Below are 26490 nucleotides of genomic sequence, written 5' to 3'. Positions count from 1 at the left end.
TGTGTGTGGGTGTTTATTTACAGGCCTATGGTGTTGGAGGAATGAGGAAAAGACAAGAGCTGCCTGCCATTGAAGACAGAGATAAGCCTTACGTCTGTGACAGTGAGCGTTGGGTCTTTTATTTAATTCAGTTTGTTTACATAATGCCAGTTCAAAACAAATGTCATCTCGAGGCACTTCAGTTAAGTCACACATGCATTCTGGTTTATCCTAGTGATCAAACAGCGCATTAAGATCAGTTTATCAATCTAATTTATAAAAGTTTTTATCTAATCCAGTACACTGCATCGAGTCATTGACTTGCAGCATTCACTTCTCCTGGATGAGCAGGTAGTGACAGCAGACAATTTCTTGTGTCATGTTGAATTTAGAGCAACCTCTCATACTGAGCATGCATGTAGTGACAGTGGAGAGGAAATACTGTCCTTTAACAGGAAGAAACCACCAGCAGAACCCGACTCAATACAAGCGAACATCTGACACAGGGGTTTGAGAAGACAGAGCAGAATGCACAAAAAAAGAAACAGAATAAATGATATAAGAGTACTTTCTATGTTAATGTAATATTAAAAGTTTATAGCAGAAAAGGAAGGATGTCTAGTTGTTGACAGCATCGTCTCAACCTATGCTCTCCTCCAGGAAGGCACCACTGCCAAACAGAACGCCAGACCAGGTGGAGCATCTATGGAGAGAAAAAATAAGAGAGAAAACAACAATTTAGCAATTGCAATTACATCAAATAATGCAAGTTGGAGAGTAGAAGAAGAAAGTGAGGGAAAGTGGCCAGCAGCATAACTACAGAGATGGTTCAAGATGATGATCTGTGTGAGAGAGCCGTAGAGGACTGCCTTAAGACTGGATTCTCTCCTGCCGGATCTGGTCAAAAGATCTACCTCACCTCAGTTGACTGGGTAAACACTGCTGTAAGCTTTATCAAAAAGCAAAGTTTTAAGCCAATAGTCTAGAGCACTTAAATTGGGAGCTGGTTTCACAGGAGAGGAGGATCTGCCTCCCGTTGTACTTTGAGATACTCTAGGAATCATCAGTAAACCTGCAGTCTGAGAGCAAAGTTCTCTGTTAGGAACACATGGAACAATCAGATCTCTGATGTATGATGGAGCTGATTATTAAGGGCTTAGATGTGACAATGAGAATCTTAAACTTTATTCTGAATTTAACAGGGAGCCAATGAAGGGAAGCTAAAATAGGAGAAATATTATCCTTTTAATTTTTATCTTGCTGCAGTGGTTTGCATCAGATGAAGACTTTCAGTTGCATTTTGTGAACTTCTGTATAGAAAAGTAGTTATGGTAGTCCAGCCTTGAAGTAACAAATGCAAGAGCTTTTGAGAAAAAAACTAATTTACTTCACTAACTTGCTGGCATTCAAAAAAGAGCAACCATAACACATATTAACACAGCTTTGTAAATATGCACATTATTATTATTATTTATTAATTTTTTTAACATTATTTTTAGGGGTGTAAGGACATTTTCTGCTCCTGAGACAAGATTAGATTTAAGCTTATTTTTGGGAAATATAATTCCCATTGTTTGTTTTCACAGCTCACAATGTGGTTGATAAATTCATTTGTCACTCTGTGAACATTTCTATTTTTATTTTTTTACAGAATATCCAAAACACTGAGGTTTCTTTAATGATAATGTAAATGAGCCAATAGGCGAGAACTCTTTGCCAGCCGAGTGTGTCAACACAACACTGAAACTCAAGAACGTCCTTCTTTCTCACCTCAAAATGAGAATGTCTAACACAGATACAACAGGTTGTCAAGCTTAAAGCACTTCACTTCAAAACCTTTATAATAACTTGAGCTTCTCTCGCCAGAAATGTTCACATGATGACATAACTTATGCATAGGGTTTTTATGAGAAAAACTTCTCTTTGGTGAGGATCTTGTAGCATGAGTTGTCCTTCCACCCCTTGTTTCTGCTTTAAAAGAATGTCATCGTACATATTCTTGCTTTCGGGCAAAAACCTTGTTTTGTCATTTTTATCTTGTTGTAAAATCGGCTCTGCTGATCACGCTTCACATCTGTCTGTGGCTACATTGATGCATACTGAGTATTAAAAAAAATATTAACTTTGACCATTATGAAGACTTGTTTATATCCTCAAAATAAATTTTTTGAAAATGCATGGTTTCTTTACAACTTTGACATTATTCGAAACAAAGCTTACACAAATCATATGGGTGTGTTGCAGTCTGTGGCAAGCGATATAAGAACCGTCCTGGGCTGAGCTACCATTACACTCACACACACCTGGCAGATGAGGAGGGTGAAGAGGACTCGGAGCGACACACACTTCCCTTTCAACGCAAGAGCAACCACAAGCGTGAGTCTGCCGTCTGAATATGTCCGTCCTTGTCCATTATTCATGTCATGTGAATAAAGGATTAAGAATCAATGTATAAGAAGTTCTGGTTCAGGAGATTTCACTCTTTGTTCTAACAATGCCTCCAAATCAGAATATTGTTATGACCCAATGATTCTCCTGAAGAAGTGTTTTAGTTGAGTACAGTGCTAACTCAAATCCTCAGTGTATGCATCCTCAGTTCTTTCTATGTCATGTTATAGAAAGAACTATAACATGACATAAATTATCTGCTTAAACAAGCAGATCATTTTTCACTCGCAGAGGCTTCTCTTTGTTGATTAGGTCAGTGGGCAACAGAGAGAAGTACCTGTTAAAACTGCAGTATGTAACTTTTATACAAAATATGTTTTTTACATATTTGTTAAATTATTACTGCCGTGGCAGCATAACATGAGACACTTAATCTGTGAAAAATTAAGCTGCTCTCTGTGGTTCTGCTGACAAGCAGAAATGTGTCGTTGGTCAGCAACAACCAATCAGAGGCAGGAAGAATGTCTTAGTGCTGTCAATCCCTTTGTGTATGTACTGCTCACACCCTACCCCCTTGCTCTCTGCTATACTAATGCTAACTAATGTCATGAATGCTCAGGCTAGTTAACATGGTGACCGACGGAAGATAAACAGTCTTCCTGGAACAGTAATTTGTTTTTTCGCCATTAACACAGCAGCGCATAAACAAGCCGTTGTCCATTACAGGGCAACAAAGATGTAGAAAACTGTAAGAGGAAGCCAAAATACCTGGAGAAAAGCCATTCAAGCAACCTGCTTGCAGAGAGACAGCAACGGTAACCCTCTGAGACAACGCTCAGTGAAACAACAATGTTTGCAACAACTACCATTTATGAATAAATTACAGTCATAAAAAAATCATGCCTTTTATCTGTTGTAAAGAAGATGAAAAATAAGATTCTTCACTCTTGATTTCAGCAACTCTGATCAAATTCAGTGTTGCCTGATTATAGTCACTCCTATAGCTGCATAAGTAGGAGATGTAATGTCCTTTATTATTTGGATATTGAAGGATATCAATTCTCACACTATTCCTTAACTTGCAATTGCATCAAAGACATTCAAAGTGAGTTGCAGCCAAGTTTATTTCAAACAATTGTCTGTCATTAGTATGACTTTAAATTCTGCTTTTTGTGTTATGCCGTTTATTGTTACTGACCATCCAAAAATTCTGATTTAAAATCTAATCTCTTCACATATGATGCTTTGCAAACGTATTGATTTTTTTTTTTTTTGTTTATGTTCCTCCTGTCATGCTACGACCACAAACATATTCCATCTGGATCTTATCTGATGGACCAACACAAAATAAGACCTGACTGTGAAGTGAAATGAAATCGAAAGATAACATTAAAAAATGTTTACAATAGAAATCTGAAGAGTGTGGCTTGCATATTTTGCCAATTTTAATCTGATACCACTAAATAAAATTCAGCTCCCAGTTGCCCTCAGAAATCACCCGTACTTATTTGAACTGAACTTAGTACATCTGGTAAAGTTTAAGATATATCAATAATTGATATTAAATTTTGCAAGGCACTGTGGAATTATTTATTACTGGAATAATAAATAATTCCAGTTATTATTTTATTAATAACTGGAATTTGCATTAGTACAAAGAATTATTGACAATAATGTACCTTAATGACTGTTGAACCACAATGACTCAGATTAAATACATTATATTTAGATTGACTGAGTTGACAAATGTATAGCCAGATTTTTCAGCTTTTATTTTTTAGCTTAGTTTCCTTCTCCTAAGACGTATTTCTGTCTACTTAGTTGAGTTTTAATCTTTGATTTTGTTTTTAATTCACAAGTTAAGCAAGCATGGAATTAATCCGTGTTAAAGGACACATTGAAACATCCATTACTGATTGATTGATTCTTGACATAATTGCTCTGAAGCCACTTTAAAGCAAGAATAACTAGACTTTTATCTCTTTGTGGGAGTTTCCAGTGTCTGGACAACTGAAGCTCTGGAAGAATATTGTTGCCAGAATCACAATTTCTTTGTTTTTACTCATTAAATGTTTTAGACTCTTAAAGGCTCTTTAGAAATAATGTCAAATGTATCTAAAATCTGAAATTTTCTTCTAATTTCTTCTGGTCCAATTGACCAGCTCATAAAATTTGCTTTTGGCCCTTTTTACAAAACACAGAGCAGCATTATATACTGTGACCAGTTTTTTTTTAAAAATAAAACATGACAATGATAACGAGCTCTGGCTGTATATTTTCCAAGCACGAAAACAGATGCATTTTTGTAAACAAAAATAATAACCAGGCTTTCAAAAGATTACAAGTGAAAGTATCATCAAATACCAAGATATTTAAACAAGGAAACATTTTCACTACATACAGCTCTATGGCTGAGCACCTGGTGTGTTATCTTAAGATAGCATTCAGGACACCGGCAGCCAGGCATATTCTCTAGGGTTAGATTTACCAACTTCAAATATTTTGAAGCTCACATTTGCATTTTTTCTTCAGTTTCTGGATTAGTACAGAAACAAAATCATAGATATATCTCCAGATGCATCTAAAGTGTAATGCCTCAAGTAATTTAAAAAAGACTCTAATCAATGCAACATGCTTTAACCTTGTTGAATCAGCTGCAAGGTTACACACCGGCTTAATGAGAGAACAAATGACTCTTCACACAACATTCACCAGCTCTAAAGAACAAACACCAGTAATACTGTCACAGACCTCTTAATCCATAGCGCTCTTTATATTTAAACCCTGAGTGTGTGTATGTTTTCATTTACCGCTCTCAGCACGGCTCAATAGCTTACAAAGTGTCCATTAGTTCACTGGTGCATAATATTATGAGGTTGTAACGAATATCCACCATATTGTTTACTAATGCTTTCTTCCCCTTTGGCCAGTTTTAGGCTAACGTGATAGAGATATTGTTCTGGTGCTGTCAACAGGATAAAAATCCTTATGTTTTAGGTGATGAGCTGAGTTTCATTTCTTGTAATTTACAGTCCTGTTGAAGATTATTTTTACCACACTATCATAGTCGTACTAGTAGGTTCCTAGCATGCTTGTAGCTAAACACACTGAATATCACACAGCATTAAGAATCTTGTAGGATGCACCTGTTGTTTTAGTTTTAGCTTTTTTTTTTTTTCTTCCTTTTTTTTTTTAGAAATCCCACTCATTATTAGGAATCCAATCAAATCAAATTTTTGATGGTGGGATTATTGTGCTGCTATAAGGTTTTTGTACATATTTGTTTTACCAGGGATGCCAATAAATGTTGCCAACAATGTATATCTGGAACCATCTCTTTAAATATGCTTAGAATTCACAGAACTTTGTATTCTGTTGAGTAGAACTCGATGTTAGAGATGTGTGGAAATTAGCAGTTTTTTTCTGTACTGACTGATTTAGACTATGAAATGGTTCTAGTGATGTACAAGAACACAGATTCTGCTAAATGCTGAAGTCTAGAATCAAACCCTAAAGTCCATTTATGTCAGCTGCAGGATCAAATCAGCACACAATCTTTATCATTCGGAAGGTTTCGTTTTCCGGGTCAGTTTGTGGTTTGTGTTCACCATTATCTTGTGTCTTTATGCTTTGTTGGTTTTTGATCACTCCTTTAAGGGAAACAGAATGTATTAATCCGGAGAGAAGTTGTGCTTTGGTTGGTAATGTTTAGTGAAATTGCTACAGTTTTCTTTTGCGGAAAGGCAACAGAAATAGTTGCAGACATTTTGAAAAAAGGAGTATCTCTTTTCTTTGTTCTGCAAGGTCTTAAAAGCAAGCAATTTGCTCAGAGCAGATAAACGCACAGTGCACACGCACGCACACTCACACTCACCCTATCTGTTCTGTGTATGCTGCACTGCAACATTGTCCAGGCTGAAGCTGTGCTGCCTGTTATTTAATTGGCAGTGTGCTTTTAAATTGGCCTGTCCTAAACAACAAACTGACCCTGGCTATATAAATATATATTTATATGGTCAGGCTGGAGTTCTGGGTCTCTTCACTGGAGGAGTGCAAGAGAGACAGCATTTGAATCACTTAATGTGCTCCCCCAACACACACACAGGCACACACTCCCTCCTGACACAGAAATACACACGCACACGCACACTGCTTCAGAAAATGCAATCTTCTCTGCTGAAATGAAAAGGGAAGCTTAGCCATTTTTGGAGGGTGGCAGTGTGTGTGCATGCACATTTATTTGCAAGGCGTGTGCGCGTGCAAGTGAGTGTGAATGTGTATGCGTCAATACGCATTAACCCAATCTGCTGAGCGGTCCACCCTTCTATATATCGCCACACGTGTAATAATATTAATATATCTGTTAGTTCAGAGCAAAACCTGCATGCATAATTTATGCTATATCCTGGCTGTCTAGACTCTATGGTATGTATGCAGCTACCACAACAGGAGTGTGAGCTGATACTTACAGAAACTTATCACAGAAGCTGTGAGATCGTTTCTGAAGCGTTCCCTTCCTGTTCCTTACCATCAGTGTGATAAATGGCGGATTATTCCACAAGGAGATGAGATTTTCCTTCATTCTCTTGGTCCATCTTTCACTACTTTCTTCTCCCCTTCCTCCTTCCCTTCCTGCCTCTCCCATTTTCCGTTTTGTCTCCCCGTGTTTTGCTTCATCAATCAGCTTTGGCTCCCCTCACAATTATTTTCTTCTTTGTTTCGCGTCTAATGTCTCTGAAATCAGCCACCATTACGAACATCGCCCATATATATATCTGAATGCGAGCCAATGTAGTGTTTACTCAGACTGAGCAGCGGCATTAAAATTCATGACTGCACCACATATAGTGTTTTTTTCCTTTTACTCCCAAACAGGAGAGGAAGAGGTTGGAGGTGTAGAGGGAGGGAGAGAGGGTAGGGTGGAGGTGTGGAGGTCTCTTTTGGCATTGATGTGATGTTGGGAGGGGTGGGGGTAGAAGACAAAGAGGAGGTATCTGTGGAGATGTAGTAGTGGCGGTGGCGGGGGGTGCTTCTGCTCGAGGTCGGACCTGCAGAGCCACACCTGTAAATTGGTTTTATAGGTATGGATCGGAATGTTAGGGAAATCTCAGGAAAAGGCTTCAAACTGAGGGACATCCTGGTGTGACCTAGACCAAAGTATATTGAAAACAAAAATGGCGGGAGGATAGGAAAGAGGAAGAGGAGGATGGGGATGCAGTTGTCATTAAATACCCTCCTCCCTTTCTCAAATCAGAACTGAGATTCAGAGCCCACTTTATCTGGACGGACAGACGGTCCTACAGTGTGGAGCAGCAGGGACACTCTGAATTCTTGTGTGTTTATTTGCATGTGTGCTTTGGAAAACACACTCACTCTGCATACACATGCATTAGCATCTTTGTGTGTGTGATTCTGCCAGCTAGTTGTGCAAATGTACCATACGGCCAATCATGCCCAACTTCCAGTGCCTATCTGTGTGTGTGCGACATGTAATTGAGCCCTTTGAAGGTCAGTTTCCCTCTGTACCTTCTCAACATTGAGGGTTATTATGTCCTCCCTCCTTTTCACTTTTCTGCCTTGTGTTTTTAAAATGGCGTCCCTGTCCTCTATCTGCTGTCTACAAACAAACAGAGGACATTTTTCAACAATTTGCACAGACGTCACCAACCTTCTGCAGAGTCAGCAGGTTTCCATGGCTGAGCAGCACCACGCAAACCTTATGTTGTCAAGCACAATGCAAAGCATTGGATGTGGTGGTGAAAAGTGTGCTGCCACTGCTTGAATCATGCCTCTTACTAGCAATCAAATGGATGAGTCAGGAGAAAAGTTGCCAGGAGAAAAGCGCTTTTATGTGTAAAGTGTAAATTTTGGGAATTTGGCTCGGACTCTGTATTTTCAATGAAAGAAGTATATCAGCACATTTTATTAATGCTCCTGACAATATGGGAGCAGTTTGGGATAGATAACAAATTCGGCTCCAACCTGACATGTTGGATGATGGATGACCATCATGGATGAATGACCTCAGTGTAAAAAAACCTGACCTGCCAGTGCAGAGTCGTGGCCTCAACCTGACAGAACATCATAAGAATTAAATGTAACTGAGACAATGAGCCAGGTATCCTGGTCCCACATCAGTGTCTGACCACAGAAATGTTCCTCTAGAAGAAGATGTAGCTGTTGTGGCTGAAGCAGTTCAACATATTATTAAAGATTTTGTCAGAATGGGGAAGCATTAAAGTTTATGTTAAGGTAAAGGCAAATGATTGAACACTTGGAGCAATATACTGTATAATACCTCACACAATACAAAGGATATGTATGGAATATGTGCACACTCGATCTGTGACCATAAAGATGGATTTTATGTATTTTTTACAGTAAAATTTTATTTATTCAATTTCAAATCCAAATGACTGTTCACCTGTTTTATAAAATGTGTGACTTTAGGAATATATAACAAAAAAAATCCCTCTCTGATTATTATGGCGATCACTAAATAATAATGGATCTGGTAACCCTAAGAGATAAAAACAGGCAAACAGTCTGATTTGTAAAGAGACAGGGAGGAACATTTTTTTTAACAAGTGGATACAATCCTCTGACTTAAAATTCACCAATATTCACAGTATTTTAAATATTTTTTTCTAGCCTCTCTGCCTTCCTGAGGGTTATTTATTATTTATACTAGGAGCAGAGAGTTCGTCACAGCACTGTTTGAAAGAGAAGTTGATCTTAAAGAGGGTTTTGCCAATAATTTAAAACAAATGTGTGCTTTTTAAACTGTCTTTAACATTTCATTTTAGGAATTAGTGCAAGTTTCCAGGGGTAGAATTACTTAAACTTTTACTTTATGTGTATGCAGACCTTTACAAAAGACTGCTTATGTTACCAAATCCAGTATAATCCACAACAGGCAGATCTTGAATGTTTAGAGCTGAGCAACTTTGCTAAATATATATATATTTATATATATAATTTTTGGGTTTTTTTTTCTGCCTTCCCATTACTATTCTCAGAGGTCTTTGATATGTTGTAGAAAATACAGTTTTCTTTTAAATGGCTTCATTTTTAAACGGCTCACTGACAATGAAAACAAATATTTTGAGTCTTCTGTAACAACATCCTCACCTAAGAGTGTTGTTGAATGCGCTCAAATGTGGTGGGATCTCTGATCAATTGTGAAATTGGGTTTCCGACCAGCCAGTCATGCTTGATCAAGCTGAAAATCATCAATTTCTCAACGTGTCTCTTGTTTCCAACCAGCATATTTTTGTAAACATTCAACTCTTCCTGACTGGTGAGAATAAACCAAGGTAAAACTTGTTCAACTGTCATTTATATGCCACACTTTAGTATCCGATAAATAAGGTTTAAGACCATCTATCTGACAAATGGTCACAACTTATCCTTGAAAGGATCTGTAAGACATCTTTTGGGTATTTTTATTACGTTTAAATAAAAGGCCTGGGATACATTCAAAAGAACTCTGTAAAGTCAGGCATGATAACCTTAACAGCCGATACTTATTGATTGGATACATACTTGTTGCCCATGCTCAAACATGGATTTGTTTTGAACTTTTCACTTACTCTGACATTCCCTCTGCGCTTTTGATTGGTTAATTGTTGCTGCTGCCACACAGTGCCGAGAGAGAGGAAGGGGAGAAATGGCTGTTGCCTAGCAATCCGGTTGCCATAGATACCGCCAGGGCTCCCTCCTAAAGAGTACACAGCTATGTACATTGAAAAGAGAGAAAGATTGAGAGAGAAAAAGGGAGGACGAGGAGTAGGAGAGGGGTAAGAGAGGAGAGTTATGGGAAGATCAGAAATAGTGAGAAGAAGAAATAAAGAAAAGCAGAATCTGAGAAGTTCAAGAGCAGACAAGAGCGAGAGAGGCGCTCAGAGGAGTTCATTAAAAATAACATAAAGAATGGGAGGAGTAAGAGAAAGCAGACAAAGAGGGAAGCAGAGCGGGGCGCACAGAGTTGAGGACCAGGAAAAATCTCTTCATGATTCATCATATAGATCCCCCCTGACACTCCGACTGGTGAAGGCAGCGTAATTTTGGAGTCTGCTTCATTTGGTATTCTGTCTCATGATGTGGTGCTGTGGCTTGCTGGCTGGTTGTTCTGCGGTTCTTTCGTTGTCTTGGCCGTGTTTGGAAAAGCCCCGGCTCGCACAACCACAGCCCACCAGCCTCCAACCTAATCTAGCCGTACTTTACGTCTATTTCTTGTTTTGTTACTGTCTGCGACCGAAAGAAATTGGCGTAAACCTTCTGAAAGAGATAAGAATCAACACTACCTTGGTTACCGGTCAAATTATCCCTACTAGTGCACAGAAAATTGGTTTGATGGGGATTATTTTTTCAAAAAAATTTTTTCCAGAGTGGAGTAATAATTTGGTTCTTCCTGGGAAACTTGCCAAACCTGGTGCAGGAACTGTTGCCACTTGCATTTAAAATCTGTTTGAAATAAACACATGAAACCTGCTCCACTGACAAAAACTCCATATTTCCGAGCAGAATCTTCTCAAAAATGGGATGCAGTGATTCAGCCCCCCAACCCCCTGTTTTTTTTTTTTTTTTTGTCTGAAATTCTCCCCCTTTTATGCACTCTGCTTTGTCCCAAGTGGTAATTTCTGACATTTCCACATGATGGTGCAGGGCCGACACGCTGTACAGTGGACCATGAGAGGCTGGGCGCAATTCAAACAGGATTTCACAGTCACATTCCCAGCCGGTTCTCTCCCCTGAAACCAAATAGGATTAATAATTTGCATTTTAACTCTTTATCGACGGGGACACTGGTCTGTGCTGGCTAAGTGGCTCTTCCTGAGAGTTTGCAAATGTGAGCACATTTGCACAAAATAATCACACAGACACATAGTCCCACTGTAAGGCTGATTTCTTTACATGCATGATTTATGGGGAGGTTGTGTGACTGTGTGCGTGGGCCATTTATTTGCATGTGTGTCTGTTTACTGTATGCACACACATTCAGGAGGCTGTAGAGCTTGATAGATAGATGGTGTGTATGCGTGCGTGTGTAGGTGTGTGTTGTCTTGGGTCAGTGTGATTACAGTGCAGCCATATATCAAGTTTTTACTATGCACCAAACCAGCCTCCGTCCTCTTTACTTTGCAATGTCATCTCGGCACACCGACTCACGTTGCACACACAAACGCACACATACAGTCCCACAATGCACCGAGAGTTACGCAAGCTGCTGAGTGGACACGAGTGGAGGTAATACTTGTGTCTTTGTGCGGCGCATGTGAAAGGCTGAAGGTTGGGATGGGTGTGGTGAAGACAGAGATGGGGAATAAAAGGAGCAGGTTTTTAGGGAGAAACGGAGGACGGGTATGGGGGGGTGGCACTGGCGCAAGCATTAGTGTGACAACAGATGGATTGCAGCAAAGAGTTCCAATTTCCTCTCCAAGAGTGAAGCAAGAGCAGGCAAAAAAAAAAAAAAAAAACCCAACGAAGAAAGAGATGAAACATGAAAAGTAAAGGAAAAAAACAGAAGCACAATGAAGCGTAGAAGAGATGGAATCAGAAACAGGGAGAGGAGAAGCAATAATGAGAAACTGTGAGGAGGAAGAAAGAAGAGGATGGGAAGAAGACAGAAGCAGAGGGAGAGAGAGAGAGAGAGAGGGAGGAAGGAAGCCAGTGACTTTTCATCTGTGACTGACGGTTTCCATCTGACTGCATCTATGTCTCCTTGTCTGCATAAAAAAAAATCTGGAAATGTCTCCCTAAGCATTTGGGATAGTGTCAGTGTGAATGTGAAGTATGCGCTGCTGGTTTCCTCTCTTGTTGTCCGCTCCTCAACTTTACATGCATACAGTATATGTGTGTGTGTGTGTGTGTGTGCGTATGTGTGTGGCTGCAGAGGGGTTAGAGAGGCTCCTGTGCATCATGTTAAAAAGAGCAAGCAGCGGTGGGGGGGGAGGGGACGGAAGTAAAACTGGACAGCCAAAGTTATTATGCAAAGGCATCGCTGTAAATCTCTGTGTGTGCACGTGTGCTCCCTACTGTATGTGTGTGATTTTGGCCGTGCATGTGTGTGCTCTCATTGTGTCTGCGTGCGCTACCCCTCAGAGGCTTTCCTCATTAAGCAGCGAGGCGACAGGAGTGCAGAGTGTGTGTTTTCACACACTGCTGCTTCGACACAACATGGAGACAGTTTTTTTTTTCCTGCTTCCTTTCCTTCGCTCCCGTTTGTTTCCTCATTGTCTTCCTCCTCGTTTTTTCACTTTCACTCAAACCCTTACCTTGGTTTCTGCCATTTTCCCCCTCTTACTCCTCATCCTCATTTCTTTCTTCCATCTCCACCTGCCAAACTGGAAGCCCTGCGGTCCCGAGTCCAAAGAACAGCTAGAACAAAATGGCTACAATCAGTAATGGCTTTGCTTACTTTTGGATAACTGCAGAGAACCAAAAAATAAATAAAGAAAACACACAAAAAAAATATAAAATTACTTTAGTCAGTCCATTAGTCGCAAATGCCATTACGAAATTATGCATTATAGGTAAAATCAAGCAGCAGACATAGAGATGGGAAAAAACTGAAATGAATAAAAAAAAAAAGAAGTTATTTAGAAGACAGTGAGAAACATCAACGCATTCAAGCAGAAAGGTCAAAGCTAACACTTCAGTGGAAGTACAAAAGTCATAAGACAATAAGTCCGAAGAAATACGTTACAACCTTCAGGGGGGGAAAAGCTGCCCAATTTTGGATTATTTTGCTTAACAAGCTTTGGGTCCAATATGACTCAACATGGCCGGGTTTTACAAATCATATCAACCCAAAAAGAGGTGAAATTGAATAATATCTAATGTTAAGGGTAAAAAAGTGTGAATAGAAAAGAATAACCCTTAACTTGGATACCAACACCCCTGTCACACTGTTGGTTTTTGGCAAAAGAAAGTTCATCATCAGATTATTATTTGATATGTGACTATTTATATGTGACTATGATTGGCTCTTAACTTAAATAACATAAAACTGTATTTAAGTCTGAAAGTGGTGAAAAATTGTAGGGTAGCTGTTTTTCAGTGCGTTTTCAAGAAGAATGAAACTTTTATGGCACAAGGAGTCTCTTTTTCTCTTTAGGGCCTCAACCTTATGCTTTTCCCCATAATCCCTTCCATAAATGCAAATCTTTATGTTCTATAAAAGGTATATTCAGTTTCTAAAAGGTTAATTTAGGAATAAAATCGAGCTTTTTAATCATGAAAAGGTGCAATTTATAAATAGAACATTTAGATAATTTGCTCAATTATATTTTTTCAAAGGGCCATAAAGCTTTTATCACTCAAGAAGAAAACAAATAATGAGAGTAATGGTATAAGGGGATAATGTAGTTTCATGTGTTCTGTCATTATGGTAAACCTCAGCTCCAGCACCAAATCGTTTCAGCCTCCAACACGCTTTCTTCCAGACGTACCTCGTATTTAGCTTCATGCATCTTCCCATCAAGCCTGACCACCTTGTCGTTGATAGAGAAAAGCCCACAGCATGATGCTCTCGTCACCATGTCTCATCATGGTCATAATTTACTTTTGGTTTCCTCCGACTACATCATCTTCTTCCTCATGTTTGCTACATCTCCTTCGGCTTAAAGCAAAACACAAACAGGACCTTGGTTAATGAGGGGCACGTTCTGATCCACAGCCTCGTGTACCAATAGGGTTTCACTGAGAATATATTCATGTTTATTAACATTATTTAAAATAAGTAGATTTTTCAGAGTGGCCCCTGAACTGCACATGCTCTGTATCGCAAATGCTGACCTGATTTAATATTAGATTCTTCCTCTAATTTGCTCTTGACCTCATGACTTTTAAATATTAGGTCAGAGAGACGTTGGAGGGAAAAAAAACTGATTATCAGCAAAATCAGGGTTAATTTCTGAGGTTAAACATATTGACACGGGATAATGACTTCTTTGTGTTGTTCATGCACTATTTTCTCTGCACAGGAGTTTTGGTGTGACTCCCGTTTGGTGGCCTAGTGGAACAGCATTAGCTGTATGACTCACAAATAAACCTGTTGAACTAAAGAGTGAGATAATAAAAGCTTCAAGTCAAATAGATCTGATAATTTGGGCTATTTTAAATGGATTCCTTCCTACTGAAAGTCTTTAATAGGACGGCAATATTTTAATGAATTAGGTCAGACAGCAGGGAAATTAGCACTCCTCTAAGCTGTATTCATAAAGACTTTGTTAAAGTAATATTCCGCACTATGGTCATCAATTATATTGTTTGTAATTTGACAAAGATAAAACAGGAGAAAACACTTGTTTCAGTAAAAGAGATGAGACAAAAGTGAAAACAAAAGGATTCAGGCACAAGAGCTCGAAAGCAAAATAACAGCAGATTGTAATGAAGGAGCAGCACGGAGGAGGAAAAGGGGAGAAAATGAGACAGTTGTGGGGGGGAGACAGGCTGATAGGGAGAAGGGTTTGTGTTGTTGGGGAGTCGAAGGGACCATTTGAGAATTCATCTCTTGCTGGATAATTCCCAGGAGGATTTCTCTCCAACACTTGAAAGCTGTGAAGTGTGCGGTTCTGCTCGTACTCCTCCTGGTAATTGGAAGAAGAGAGAGGAGAGGAGAGCAGAGGAGGGGAGAGAGAGAGGAGAAGATGGTCAGGTAAAGGAGGAGAAAAATTTGGAGATGGGGGTAAAGCAGGAAGAAATTGTCAGGAGAAAAGGTGGAATATNTATATATATAAAAAGAGTACAGATTCTACTCTTTTTCTCTTGGTCACTTTATTTCTTTTTTCTTCTTGCCGTGTGTATCGTCTCTATTTTTTCCCCCTCATTTCCACTCCTCTATATTGTCTCCCTCTGTTACTGTTTTCCACCCTTTTTTCTCCTCCCCTCCCTCTCTTTGGCAGCACTAGTGTGTCTGTGGTTGCAGGCAGCTTCTGAAACATGGCCACAAGCGTTTAATCATTGATGGGAGTTTTTTTTTTTTTCTTTTTCTTTTCCCCCTTTCGCGCAGGCAGGCCAGCGGGCAGCCCCGACTCACTCACGTACGTCAGGACCTGCTGATTCACTCTCTAGGGGCCTTGAAAGCATGCACACATAGGGAGAGGCAAAGCAAACAAAGATACACACAGACAGATAAAAAAGAAAGAAAGCAGACGGAATGTGTTTTAGATGTGTGTGTGTGAGCGCGTGCTGGTTTTATTCCACCAGGGAATCTGAGCTCCAATCAACAGCAATGAGTCCAAATAAAACAGTAAGATGAAAGAAATGTATTTGACCACAACAAGAAGACAGAAATATGTTTATACTGACCTCAGGCCGGCGTACCTCGGCCCTGCAGCTTTACGCATCCTCCTGCTACTTTCAGTCAACGTCTGGTTCTGGTTCTGTTGGTTTATTAATAAGTAAACACACATTCATGCATGAAGTCTCCACTGGAACCATTTTTGGAGCTTTTTTAAAAAATAAAAAAAATTTGATCACAGTTCTTCTGTGGCCCTGGCAGGAGTGGTTCCATGTTTTTACGTAGATTTGTGCCTCAAAGAAGGTTTTCCTTTCAGTTATATTAAGTTTGATTGTTTTCGGAATGGATCCATTGGAGGGATTCTTATTTAATTACAGCATTCACTTCTGCTGCAACGTTAAGTTTTATTTGTCTATACAAAATTAACAATTTAATATACAATGTTTGGTGGAAGTACAAAACGTTACATAGTAAAAATGGAAATAAAAAAATGCTAATATTTTGGCTTGAAATACTAATATGCTGCTTCAAAATCAAAAACATTTTTTTTCTCAGTATTTCCCCCTCCCATTGCCCCACGCGTACGCAGCATGCGCATATAAAGAGAGGGCCACAGTGATCCATCCTTTTAATAATTCAGTTATAAGGAACTTTACTCACATAGGGCTAATAAATAGCTCCAAAATAAAATACTGAACTCAAGTCTTGTGGTAAATTTTATGTTTCTCTCAAGCGTTGAGAGAAACATAAAATCACTTTGCGTTGCAGTGGCTGCGGTACACTCTGCGCAAACCTGTCCTCATAAGACCCCAGGAGTGAATCCCTTTCATAAGCACCTCCTTTAGCCTCAGTGCATTTAATGTTGTTACACCTCCAGCCTCCATGCATAAAAATGGAAATAAATCCTATTTAGATAAAAAAAACTGCATCTTATTAGTACTATTAAGAGCTATAAAAGCATTGATCTGTTTACTCTTAGGTCTTGTGAAACGTATTGCCGTGACTGTAAGTTAATTTAAAAGATGTCAGTGACATTAAGTGAAAGACTACATGTGTAAATTATTATTGTCTGATCTGAAGGACGAAGATCCATTTGCCTTTACAGCTCCCTAAGATTACACATTATGCTAAATTGCAAAGCAAAAGTATTGACTCACTCACACTACTCCACACCTGGCATCGAATGCTTACAGCCATTCACCTCAGATGGACTCGGTCTCATTGGCGACCAGTTCAGCGTACGGTCCCAAACCCAAAGATGGCGACCAGGCAATACAGTCATTTATTTTAATTATGTAAAGCACTTTGAAGTGCCTTGCTGCTTAAATGTGCTATACAAATAAAATTTGATTGACTGATTGATTGATTTATTCCCTCCAGAACTGAGCAGAAGGAGCTAATAAAACCTTCCTACCCCCCAGAAAAACTACATGGAAATTAAATGGATTAACAATGTTTTATTTGTAACTTGCTTTTATATGTAAAAATGGCTATTGTGAAAATTTAGTCACCAAAATTAACACAGACTCAAATGAAGGCCACAAGTCATTAACATATTGGTCTGTTAATAAAGTTGATTTCTCAATGCTTCCCAGTGTTGCTGAAGTCCTGATATAGACATTTTGATAAGCAACAGAAAAGCTATCCCCACACGTTCATTCTGACCCCTGATGAAACTTTGCCCTGGGTGCAGAGCCATTCCTCTGACAGACCATTTTTTTCACTGGTCCAATAGAGGGGTAGTTGTGTGCTTTATCGTAACATTCTGTTGCACTTTTAAAAAATTTCCCAATAAATCTAAGATGGCAGTAAATGTAGCGTTTGTTTGTTTTTTTTCTCCGTTTTTGTGGCTGTCACACAAAAATGCTCAAAAAAGTATTATGTTGTTAGGCAAGCAATTTGGTGCATTACCGCCACCTGGTGGTAATATTACTAGCAGCCTGTAAACGCTACGCCTGGTAAAAAATAGATTAAGAACAATAATCACATACTGTTTTCAGATTTCTACACTTTATTTGAAGGCTAGAATATAAATAGCTGTTCATAATAAAGAAAATACATGTCTTATGTATTTCTTTTAAATGAACTTATTAAAAAATATGCAAATATTATGCAGGGAAGATATATTGTCCCAGTGTGACTCTTACATGTAGTATTCCTTTTATTTTGCTAGCCAACACTTTGAACATGGTAGTCTACAGGCAATCTTTTTTTCCTCTTTGATCGTTGAAGGACTGCTGCCGGGCGCTGTGCACAAATTGAGAGTACAGCACCTGACACACACCTTTGATTTTCAATAAAAAGGTCACAAAAACACACAAACACACACTCATACACACACGCACACAAAAAGCCAAGAACTGTTGGGTCGGTGCTGTCACAAACTACTCAATTATCACAACAATGCTAATAGAATGCTAGCCAGTTTTATGACTCTTGATCAGGTTACAACTTTATACCATCATCTCTGTATGTACATAATCTTTTTCTCTCCTGTATTTAGATTGTTTCCTTTTGCTATCACCACCACATTGTAAATTACTTCTTTGGGTAAAATGCAGAATTATGAACTATCTGGATCCTCTCTGCTACTTCATAACCCCCAAGTGAAGCAGTCAGCAGATTGGGAACAAAGTGCCTGTGAATTTATTGAGTAGAAACTCTTAAGTTGAACACCAGGTCAGATGTAACAATGCTGAGACTTCCTTTTTGTAGCCTTTCTTTTGATTTTTGATTTTTTTTTATGTTGGAAAAATTGTAAAGCAACATTGAAAAAATTCAACCTCTTCTGATTTTTATTGGCAGTGCTGAAATTGTCAAGTTTAATAAAATCTGTGAACGTCAAGTATCTTAATTTTCAGTGTGTAAGATATGAAACGTGGTCATTTATAACTACTGCAAAATATAGTAATCATTAAAAATTAAACATTTTCAAAGAAGCTTCAAATGAAATACAATACAATTGGCTGATGCTTCACGCTTCACTGTATTCATATTTGTTTACCTATTTGTTGCCCATATAGCCTGATTGCATTACAAGATTTCTTCAGAGGATTTAAATGATGCAGCTGCAAAGAATTGTGGGACAGAAACACCCATTTTGCTTTCAGAAAGCTTTGGCCAGTGAATGCATTGCTGAAGGAGATAATAAAGGGAGCACTGGAGCTCATTTCCTCAGTATTTGGATAATTTGAACAGCACTCATCATGGCTACCACTTTAGTAATTCTGGGTCATTTCACTCAGCGAGGAACCTTCCTTAAAAATGACTTTTTGACCGGATCCTAGTGTGTTCATGTCCTGGAGAGAAGCTACAGCTACAAATCAGGAAGAGCATTTCCTGCTTGCTTTGTCCCCCGTATTGCAGCTGAATCAACTAATGATTTAAAAAAAAAACAAAAAAAAAACAAAACATACAGTGCAGGAAAGTTTGGACAGCACAATTCTTTATTTATGTATGTTGACAAGAAATGTGGGATTTCTCTGGGGCCAAGCAGAGCGTATGGCAAACAAACGCCAGAGGTTGCCTATCCATTACTGTGACTGTATACAGCAGGGATTGGTGACATGTTGTCACAGTTTATTAGAGACAAGCACCAGGGCGCTCATTTAGACACACAGCTGACATGATCAGTTTCCTTCAGGTTATTGGAACAGGCCTGAAAGAGGCTAAAAGGGGGAAAACCAGCCATCTGTGTTACATTCAGAATTATAAATTATTCTGCACTGAAAGTATAAGACAAATTCAGCATACGTTTGGGTTGACTAATAGAATTACACTTTTAAGGTGTACATTTTATTCTTGGAATAATCTGCTAATCTTCAAGGCTGGTAAGACTACCAAAAATGTAGTTTTGCTACCATGCAGGTGTTGGAGTGTTTCAGTCTAATGGTTTGTTTCTCCTCAGCATGACTCCATCCTGAAATGGATAACCCACAACATTTCTGTCTGCACATTTCACTGACTATATTTAGTCATTCATCACATTTTATTGAGACTTTTATCAATATCGTTACATGGTATTGTATATAATCAGTCCCTCCAGAACGCCGAGGTGCATTTTTGTGATTATTGTTCCTTAAATTACTGATGTTGTGGCACCTTAAAAAAAGAAAAAAAACGTTTATTTTTGCTATAACATTGTTACAAAAAAGTTGAAATTGCTTCACATAAAAGTCCCCCAAAAACAGGATTTTAACATGGTTAGTATTTAAAGTGCAAATGACATTTTTAGGTACTGTCTTGAAATGGCACCCCTAACACAAATAAAATCATATCCTGAGGAGGTGTCAAAGCACAAAAGAAGAATCCCATATTGGTTATTAAAGTTAACACGAGCCATATACATAAGAAAATTCTACAGAACATCTCAAAATGCCAAAAAAAAAAAAAAGGCAAATGTCACCATTTAGCATCATTCATGCTCTCACCTTGCAGGCATTTAAAACAGGAAGTTCAATTAGAAGGAAGCTAACAGGATTGGTCAAAATTCAGCTGAGTTGCAGTGATTGGTCAGAAAAGAAGGAAATGCAGAAAATGCTGAAGTGCACTTCCATGGTTGGTCAGATTTGCAGAGTAGTTGGTATAACTGCTGCAAGTCCGTGCAAAATTTGTGAATGATTGAATTTGCATTAAAAGTTGTGATCGCAACTTCGTTTTATTTGAGAATAGATAATTGTGTGGTACACATTTACTTTGATGGACCTAAAGTTAAACAATGGCCTACAGAATAAACAGAATCAGTAAATAGAGTCCACCTTTGTGTAATGTAATATCTATAAATTAGGCTCTTTTGTTGAGATGGCTGAGATTTGTAGTAAACAAAAGGCATCACGGAGACCAAGGAACACAGCAGAATGGTCACGGAGAAAGTTGTGGAGCAATTTAAAGCTAAGTTAGGTTGTAAAACAATATCCATAGCTTTGAACAACTCAAGGGAAATTAAGAAGTAGCAATAGGAAAATGATCACTGAAAGTCTTCAGATTTAAAATCAACTCCGTGTCTGTGTTCAGATCAGTTTACTGTTGTGCAAGGCCCAAAAGACTGAAGGCAAATGGTGGCTCTACAAAGTACTGAATCAGAGGGCTCAGTATCAGAGGCTCACCAGGATGAAGTTTCTGCTTTTAACTTGACAAATGTAAAAAAAAAGTTAAAGGGGCTTGAATACTTTTGCAAAGTTCACCTGTAAAATCTATTGCGTTTTGACTCCAACCTGCTTGGTGACTCATTGTTAAAGGGCCAGTACACTGCATTGCATCTTAGAGAAGAAAGCCTCCATACACAGCAGAGTGCAGTTATGTGATTGCTTCCATTAAAGGGATTATGCAATCAGCATCAGAGAGACGGGAAGCGAGATAGTTGGGGGGTTACATGTGGAACACATACACACAGACATGCCCACATACTGTACATGCACAGCAGTCTGGCAGGCAGGGGGAATCTCTCTCTTGTTAATAATTATTATGAAACGGATTCACACAGAGCACTTGTTTCCTGTGCTCAGCGTGTTGCCAGGTCTGTCGCTGCATCTTTCCGTCAGGAATAAGTACACTCGGTTCTCTTCAACCTTCTGTTCTTACATTTCTTGCTCATCCTCGTCTTTGCTTCCAACATTATTCACCTGCCCCCCCCCCCAGGAGGCACCACTTCCTGGATGAGTTTGGGTTTGGAGAGTCCCTGGTTCCTGTGAAGACTTAGATTTGTTTTAAGCAAACATAACGAGACAATCGGGACAGCAAAGGCTTAGTGGCTTGTCTCTTTTCTTCTCTTTTGTCTTACATCTCAGCATTTTGTCTGTAATCACAGTCTTTCAGTAACACTCCATGGCACTCTTTGTCACATCCCGCTGATGGCTGCTGTGTGGATCTCTCTTAGTTTTTCACCTGTCTTCAATCTGTCTTACTGTCGAGAGACTGACACAGGGTCCCCGTCCCAGGACAACGTTTCATATCTCTAACTTATGAGTTTACAGTTTGCTCTTCATCACCTTTTTCTCCGGAGAGCAGTTAACCTAGAGTGCCTGCTTTTTCTTCTTTTTTCAGCTAAGAAAGCACCGGACGGCTCAGTGATTGCCAATGGCTACTGCGACTTTTGCCTCGGAGGCTCAAAGAAGACGGGCTGTCCCGAAGACCTTATCTCCTGTGCGGACTGTGGACGCTCAGGTAGGACACCGCAGAAGGGAATGATTGGCAGGAGGAAGGCAGCCATCTGATGACCCACAGTTTGGAGATGTTTGATTTCCAAAAATGTGTATTTCGTTTAGTACGAGATTTAGCCAATTTGATCTTAAAGGGTTAGCTTGGATTTTTAAAAGTGAGGTTCCGTGAAGTTATCATCAGTAATAGTTCCCCTGTTGTCTGACATATGACATCTGTCCTACACGGATGTCATATGTCAGACAGATTTAGCTGATTTTAGAAAATAAAACACGTGAAAGTAAAAATAATTATATTTGTGGGATGCAATACTAAGTCAGCTGATATTAATCACCTTTACAAGAGATTCAGTTTTTTCTTTTAATGGTTTGAAGATGTGGGACGTATCAATTCGTCAAAGTGCTCTAACTCCACCAAGAGAGAAGTAAAGTTTGTGTTTGCCCATTGTTTGTGCAATGAGGATAATATGTTCCTCTGCCATTCTTGGTCTTAATAACTTATATTTAGTGTAGAAAAACAGCAACAAAGTTAACAGTGGTCTTTAAAAAAAAATCTTGATAACTAAAACCCTACTACAAATACTGTTCTATATCTTGGCATTTACCTGGTTCAGGTGAGGGATCTATTATAGTAAATAACCTTATGGAACCTCAACAAAAAATCTGAACTATCCCTTTAGAAACTAAAGGACCATGCCATTGTTTTTTGTATTTTAGCCCTTTAAATAAAAGTCAGAACATTGAGTCTCTGATAATTTTATAGTGTAATGTTTTCGATCTTCTGAGGCGTTTTTTTGTGACCGCGCTATTTCTAGTGATTACATATCTGGTTCTTCTACAGTGTGAAATCAGATTGCTTGAAAGAAAGCTAAAACATAAACAAAAGTTTTTTATTCTGTTTTGTTGTTCTTTTGTTTGTTTTTTGTTTTCTACAAACATGGTGAGCATGCTCTAAAATATCATATATAAATTCCCAGAACACAATATGCAAATTACACTGTGGTACTGGCTGAAAGACTATGAAGTCACAATTACCCAGTTACGGCAAGTCAAAGTTTTTATTGAAAATTATTGAGAGTGTAAGGTGATTGTTTTTAGTGTAACCGTCCTACAAATGAGGGGTCACACACCCCTGATCAAATTTTCATTTAAAAACTCAAATTACATCCAAATGTATTCATACAACTGACAGATTTAGATTTAAAGTTAATGATTCTTCTGACTGGAAGTAACATTAATGTTTCGTGGTGGCCCAGCAAATATCCCGATTTGAGATTTTGTGCTGGAGATTAGATGATGGTAAGGAGAGTTTTCTGTCTCAAAGACTTGGAGCTCATCACAAGAGAAAAAATACCAGCTACGACATATAAAAAGCATGTTGTAAGAAAAGTTTGATTGCTGTATTAACATTTTAGAGATTTGTGTCAGAAACAAACTTTCTGATTGATTGAAAATGATTTTACGTCTAAATCTGCCAGATGTACGAATCATTTCAGGCTTAACTTTTCATGTTCATGTTCATGCATTTGGCAGTCGTTTTTATCCAAAGCGACTTACAAATGAGGATCTAACAATGCAGTCAATAACAAAGTTGCCAAAAAGCTGCCTAACTATAGTTTCATACGTGGATATGGGCTAGTAGACTTATGTTCAGCTAGAAACCTTGAAAACACCCTGCTCCCTAGTACTAGGAGTGAAATACTTTTAGATTATTTTATATAAATAGATCCAGTGAAATGCCATATTTGAACAACTTTGTACAAAACAACAAATTTCCTTAGTTGTCATTTTATAATAACTGACTGTTACATAAGTCTACTGACATCTCTGAGAGTGGATGTTTCCATTTGCTCATGACTGATGCTTTTATAATAAATGATTGTGTTATTTTCCCCATCATCAAACTTGTTTTGCAACTGAAAGTTATTGTATATTTTGCTTGCATGTAAAACCACAGAATGTTGTGTAATTGGTGCAGAACTTTTGTATCTATCACTGACTGCATGTACTGTATAAATACATATATATTTATTCCGTCCATCATTTTATTATTCTGAAAAATAAAAAATCAGTGAACAAACATTACTTCTGTGAACTGTAGTGAATGGGCTAATGAAAAAGCATTGGTATGGTCCCTTTTCTGTGAAACCGCTAACATGGAAGGTCATGACAGCTTAAAGAGTTGTAAAATTTATTAAAAGTTTACAGCACTGGCCACGTTTATTGGTACTCCTGGTAATATTGTGTGATAAGCTTTAAAATAAATGTATATTTTGTTGCAAGAGTGTAATCTTGGACTCAAACATTTAGAAAATCCCACCTAAGTGAGAATTTATTCACTGGGGAGAAAAATCCCACTCAAACAACTAATTGTTTTTGATAAAATGACACAGTTGCCAATTGCCTGTACCGCCTCCTGAACCATTTGTGTGTAACTTTTGCCATATTTTAGGTTCAATACCTTGTTGATGACAAGACCCATTGATGACACACATTTACCAGATTTTTTTGCTAAAGTGTCCTGGTTTTCAAAGAATTCATAATACTCTGCACTCTTAACAAGATTGAAACAGACCCACAGCATCATGGCTCCTCCACCATGCTGTACCGTGAGGGTGAGGTTTACATCTACGTAGTTTTTAGTTTTACTTGAACTCCCTACTGTTTGTCAAAAATCAAAATGGTCTCTGCTCACAAAAGAAGAGAAAATGGTTTCAGTTCAAAGTCCCAGTACAGTTTAGTTAACTCCACAAAGTTATATTTGTGATGGTAGGAGGCGTGATTCCCAGTGGTCGGCATTTAGATGACAGAGATGCTTTTGTTGCAGTTCTCCAACACTGAGCTCTGCTTGTGGTCTGTTGTTCAAATGAGTATAGTATGAACATAAAAATACTTCAGTTCTATTACCTTTATATACATAGTTAGGAGTGCCAATAACTGTACCACAGGCAATTTGGCTAAAAACTATTATTCCTCAGTCTTGGATATTTTTCCCACTCAATTACAGTGCTGTCATTAGAAGTTAAATTTTTCTAAAAAAAAAAAAAAAAACGAACAAAAAAAACAAAGTGATATTTTTCTGTTGCAATAAAAAATTACTTATTTTTAAAGACTTTTTTCAAGTGTTTACCAGGGATGCCAACAAATTTGTCCATGTCTGTTGTAGTTAACCAAGAAAAACACAGGTGCATCTTAAAAAATTTAATGCTGTGAGAAAAATAAAAATTTTTTGTCACTCATTTCAGAAATTGAAACTCATATGTTGTACTGTAATTGTACATAAAGCCAATTATTTCAAGCCTGAGTTTCTAATTTTGATGATTATGACTTACAAACTTGAAACAAACTTGAAACCTAAAGCTGAGCTGTAATGAGAGCACAGGTTGTTCTGATAGCTGCATTCAGGACATCTGCATTGTTGGGTCTGATGAGTCTCATCTTCCTCTTGACAACACTCCCTAGATTTTCTGTGGAGTTCAGGTCAGACCAAATTCCTGGCCAGTCGAGCTTAGGAACACCATAGCCACTGAAGCAGCTTTTGGCACCTTTGGCAATGTGGGAAGGGATGATGTCCAACTGGGAAATAAAATCAGCATCTACACAAAGCTGGTCAGAAAAAGGAAGCATGAAGTGCTCTAAGCTTTTCTGGTAGATGGTGGCTCTTTACTGTGGACTTCAGAAAACGAAGTGGGCCAACACCAGCAGATGACATGGCACCCAAACCATCACTAATGGGCAAGACCTTACACTGAACTTCAAGCAATGTGAATTATGTGCATCTCCACTCTTCCTCCAGACTCTGGGACATTGATTTTGAAATAAAATGCAGAATTTACTTTCATCTGAAAAGAGGAAGTTGGACCATTATGCAAAAGTCCAGTTACTTTTCTCCTTAGTCCAGGTAAGACGCAGTAACCCATGTGAAGGATTTGTCTCCGTGTAGTGGCTTCTTATGATTTGCCTCCAGCCTCAGTCCACTCCTTGGTAAATTACTCCAAATTCTTAAATTGTTTTTGGTTGGCAATCCTCTCAAGGCTTCTGTTATCCCTGTTCCTGGTGCACCTTTTTCTATGACACCCAACTGCTGATGAATATGCTTGAATACAGAACTCTGTGAACAGACAGCTTCTTTATCAATGACCTTTTGCAGAGGGTGTCAATGACTGTCGTCTGGACATTTGTCCAGTCAGCTGTCTTCCCCATGATTGTGTAGTGAGCTGACCCAGAGTGAGAGACCGTCTAAAGACTCAAGAATCCTTTTGCAGGTGTTTTGAGTTAATTAGCTGATTATGCTGAGACACAATGAGTTTCCAATAATGAACTTTTTCACAGTATTTAAATTTGTGACACAGAATTTTGGGTTTTTATGTAAGCCATAATCATCAAAACTACAAGAAATGAAGACTTGAAGAATTCACTCTATGTGTGATGAATCTATACAGAATGAATTTCGCTTTCTGGAATGAGTGACAGCAAGCACAGAGTTTTTCATCATATTCAAGTATTTTGGGATCTGCCTGTGAAGTGAAAGGATAAAATGTGGGCAAATAGTTTTAGAGTACTGGAAAAATGCATTACTTTTGCTGAAATGATTTTTTAAAATTTACTTTCTGAATGCATAGCTTTCTAAATTAAACACTATTTCATTATTTCATTATTATATTGAATGCAATTTCTCTTGTATGACACAAACGAGATGTTGCACAAATAATATAGATGGTG

The 26490-nt window shown here is 38.4% G+C and overlaps 1 protein-coding gene and 1 long non-coding RNA gene across 3 annotated transcripts in view; one reads left to right on the top strand and one right to left on the bottom strand.

Moving 5' to 3' along the window:
• The window catches only part of dpf1 (double PHD fingers 1), a 60069-nt gene that overhangs the window by 27613 nt on the left and 5966 nt on the right, over positions 1-26490 (top strand). For both annotated transcript variants that reach the window (XR_535238.2, XM_008426098.2), the window contains exons 7-9: positions 24-102; positions 2224-2355; positions 21656-21775. Coding sequence is in view for 1 of the 2 variants with exons in the window: in XM_008426098.2 (XP_008424320.1) it covers positions 24-102; positions 2224-2355; positions 21656-21775 (331 nt within the window). In the remaining variant the exon portion in view is untranslated. The remainder of the gene's footprint in view (positions 1-23; positions 103-2223; positions 2356-21655; positions 21776-26490) is intronic.
• LOC108166830 (uncharacterized) lies at positions 94-7254 on the bottom strand. Its single transcript, XR_001777234.1, has 2 exons — positions 6896-7254; positions 94-682 (listed from the first exon to the last, which is right to left on the bottom strand). It is a non-coding gene; the product is annotated as an uncharacterized LOC108166830 (long non-coding RNA).

This window comes from Poecilia reticulata, linkage group LG13 (genome assembly GCF_000633615.1).
Source record: "Poecilia reticulata strain Guanapo linkage group LG13, Guppy_female_1.0+MT, whole genome shotgun sequence".
Classification (NCBI taxonomy): domain Eukaryota; kingdom Metazoa; phylum Chordata; class Actinopteri; order Cyprinodontiformes; family Poeciliidae; genus Poecilia; species Poecilia reticulata.
The sequence above is the reverse complement of the archived record's forward strand: the minus strand, read 5'-3'. Positions and strand labels throughout refer to the sequence as shown.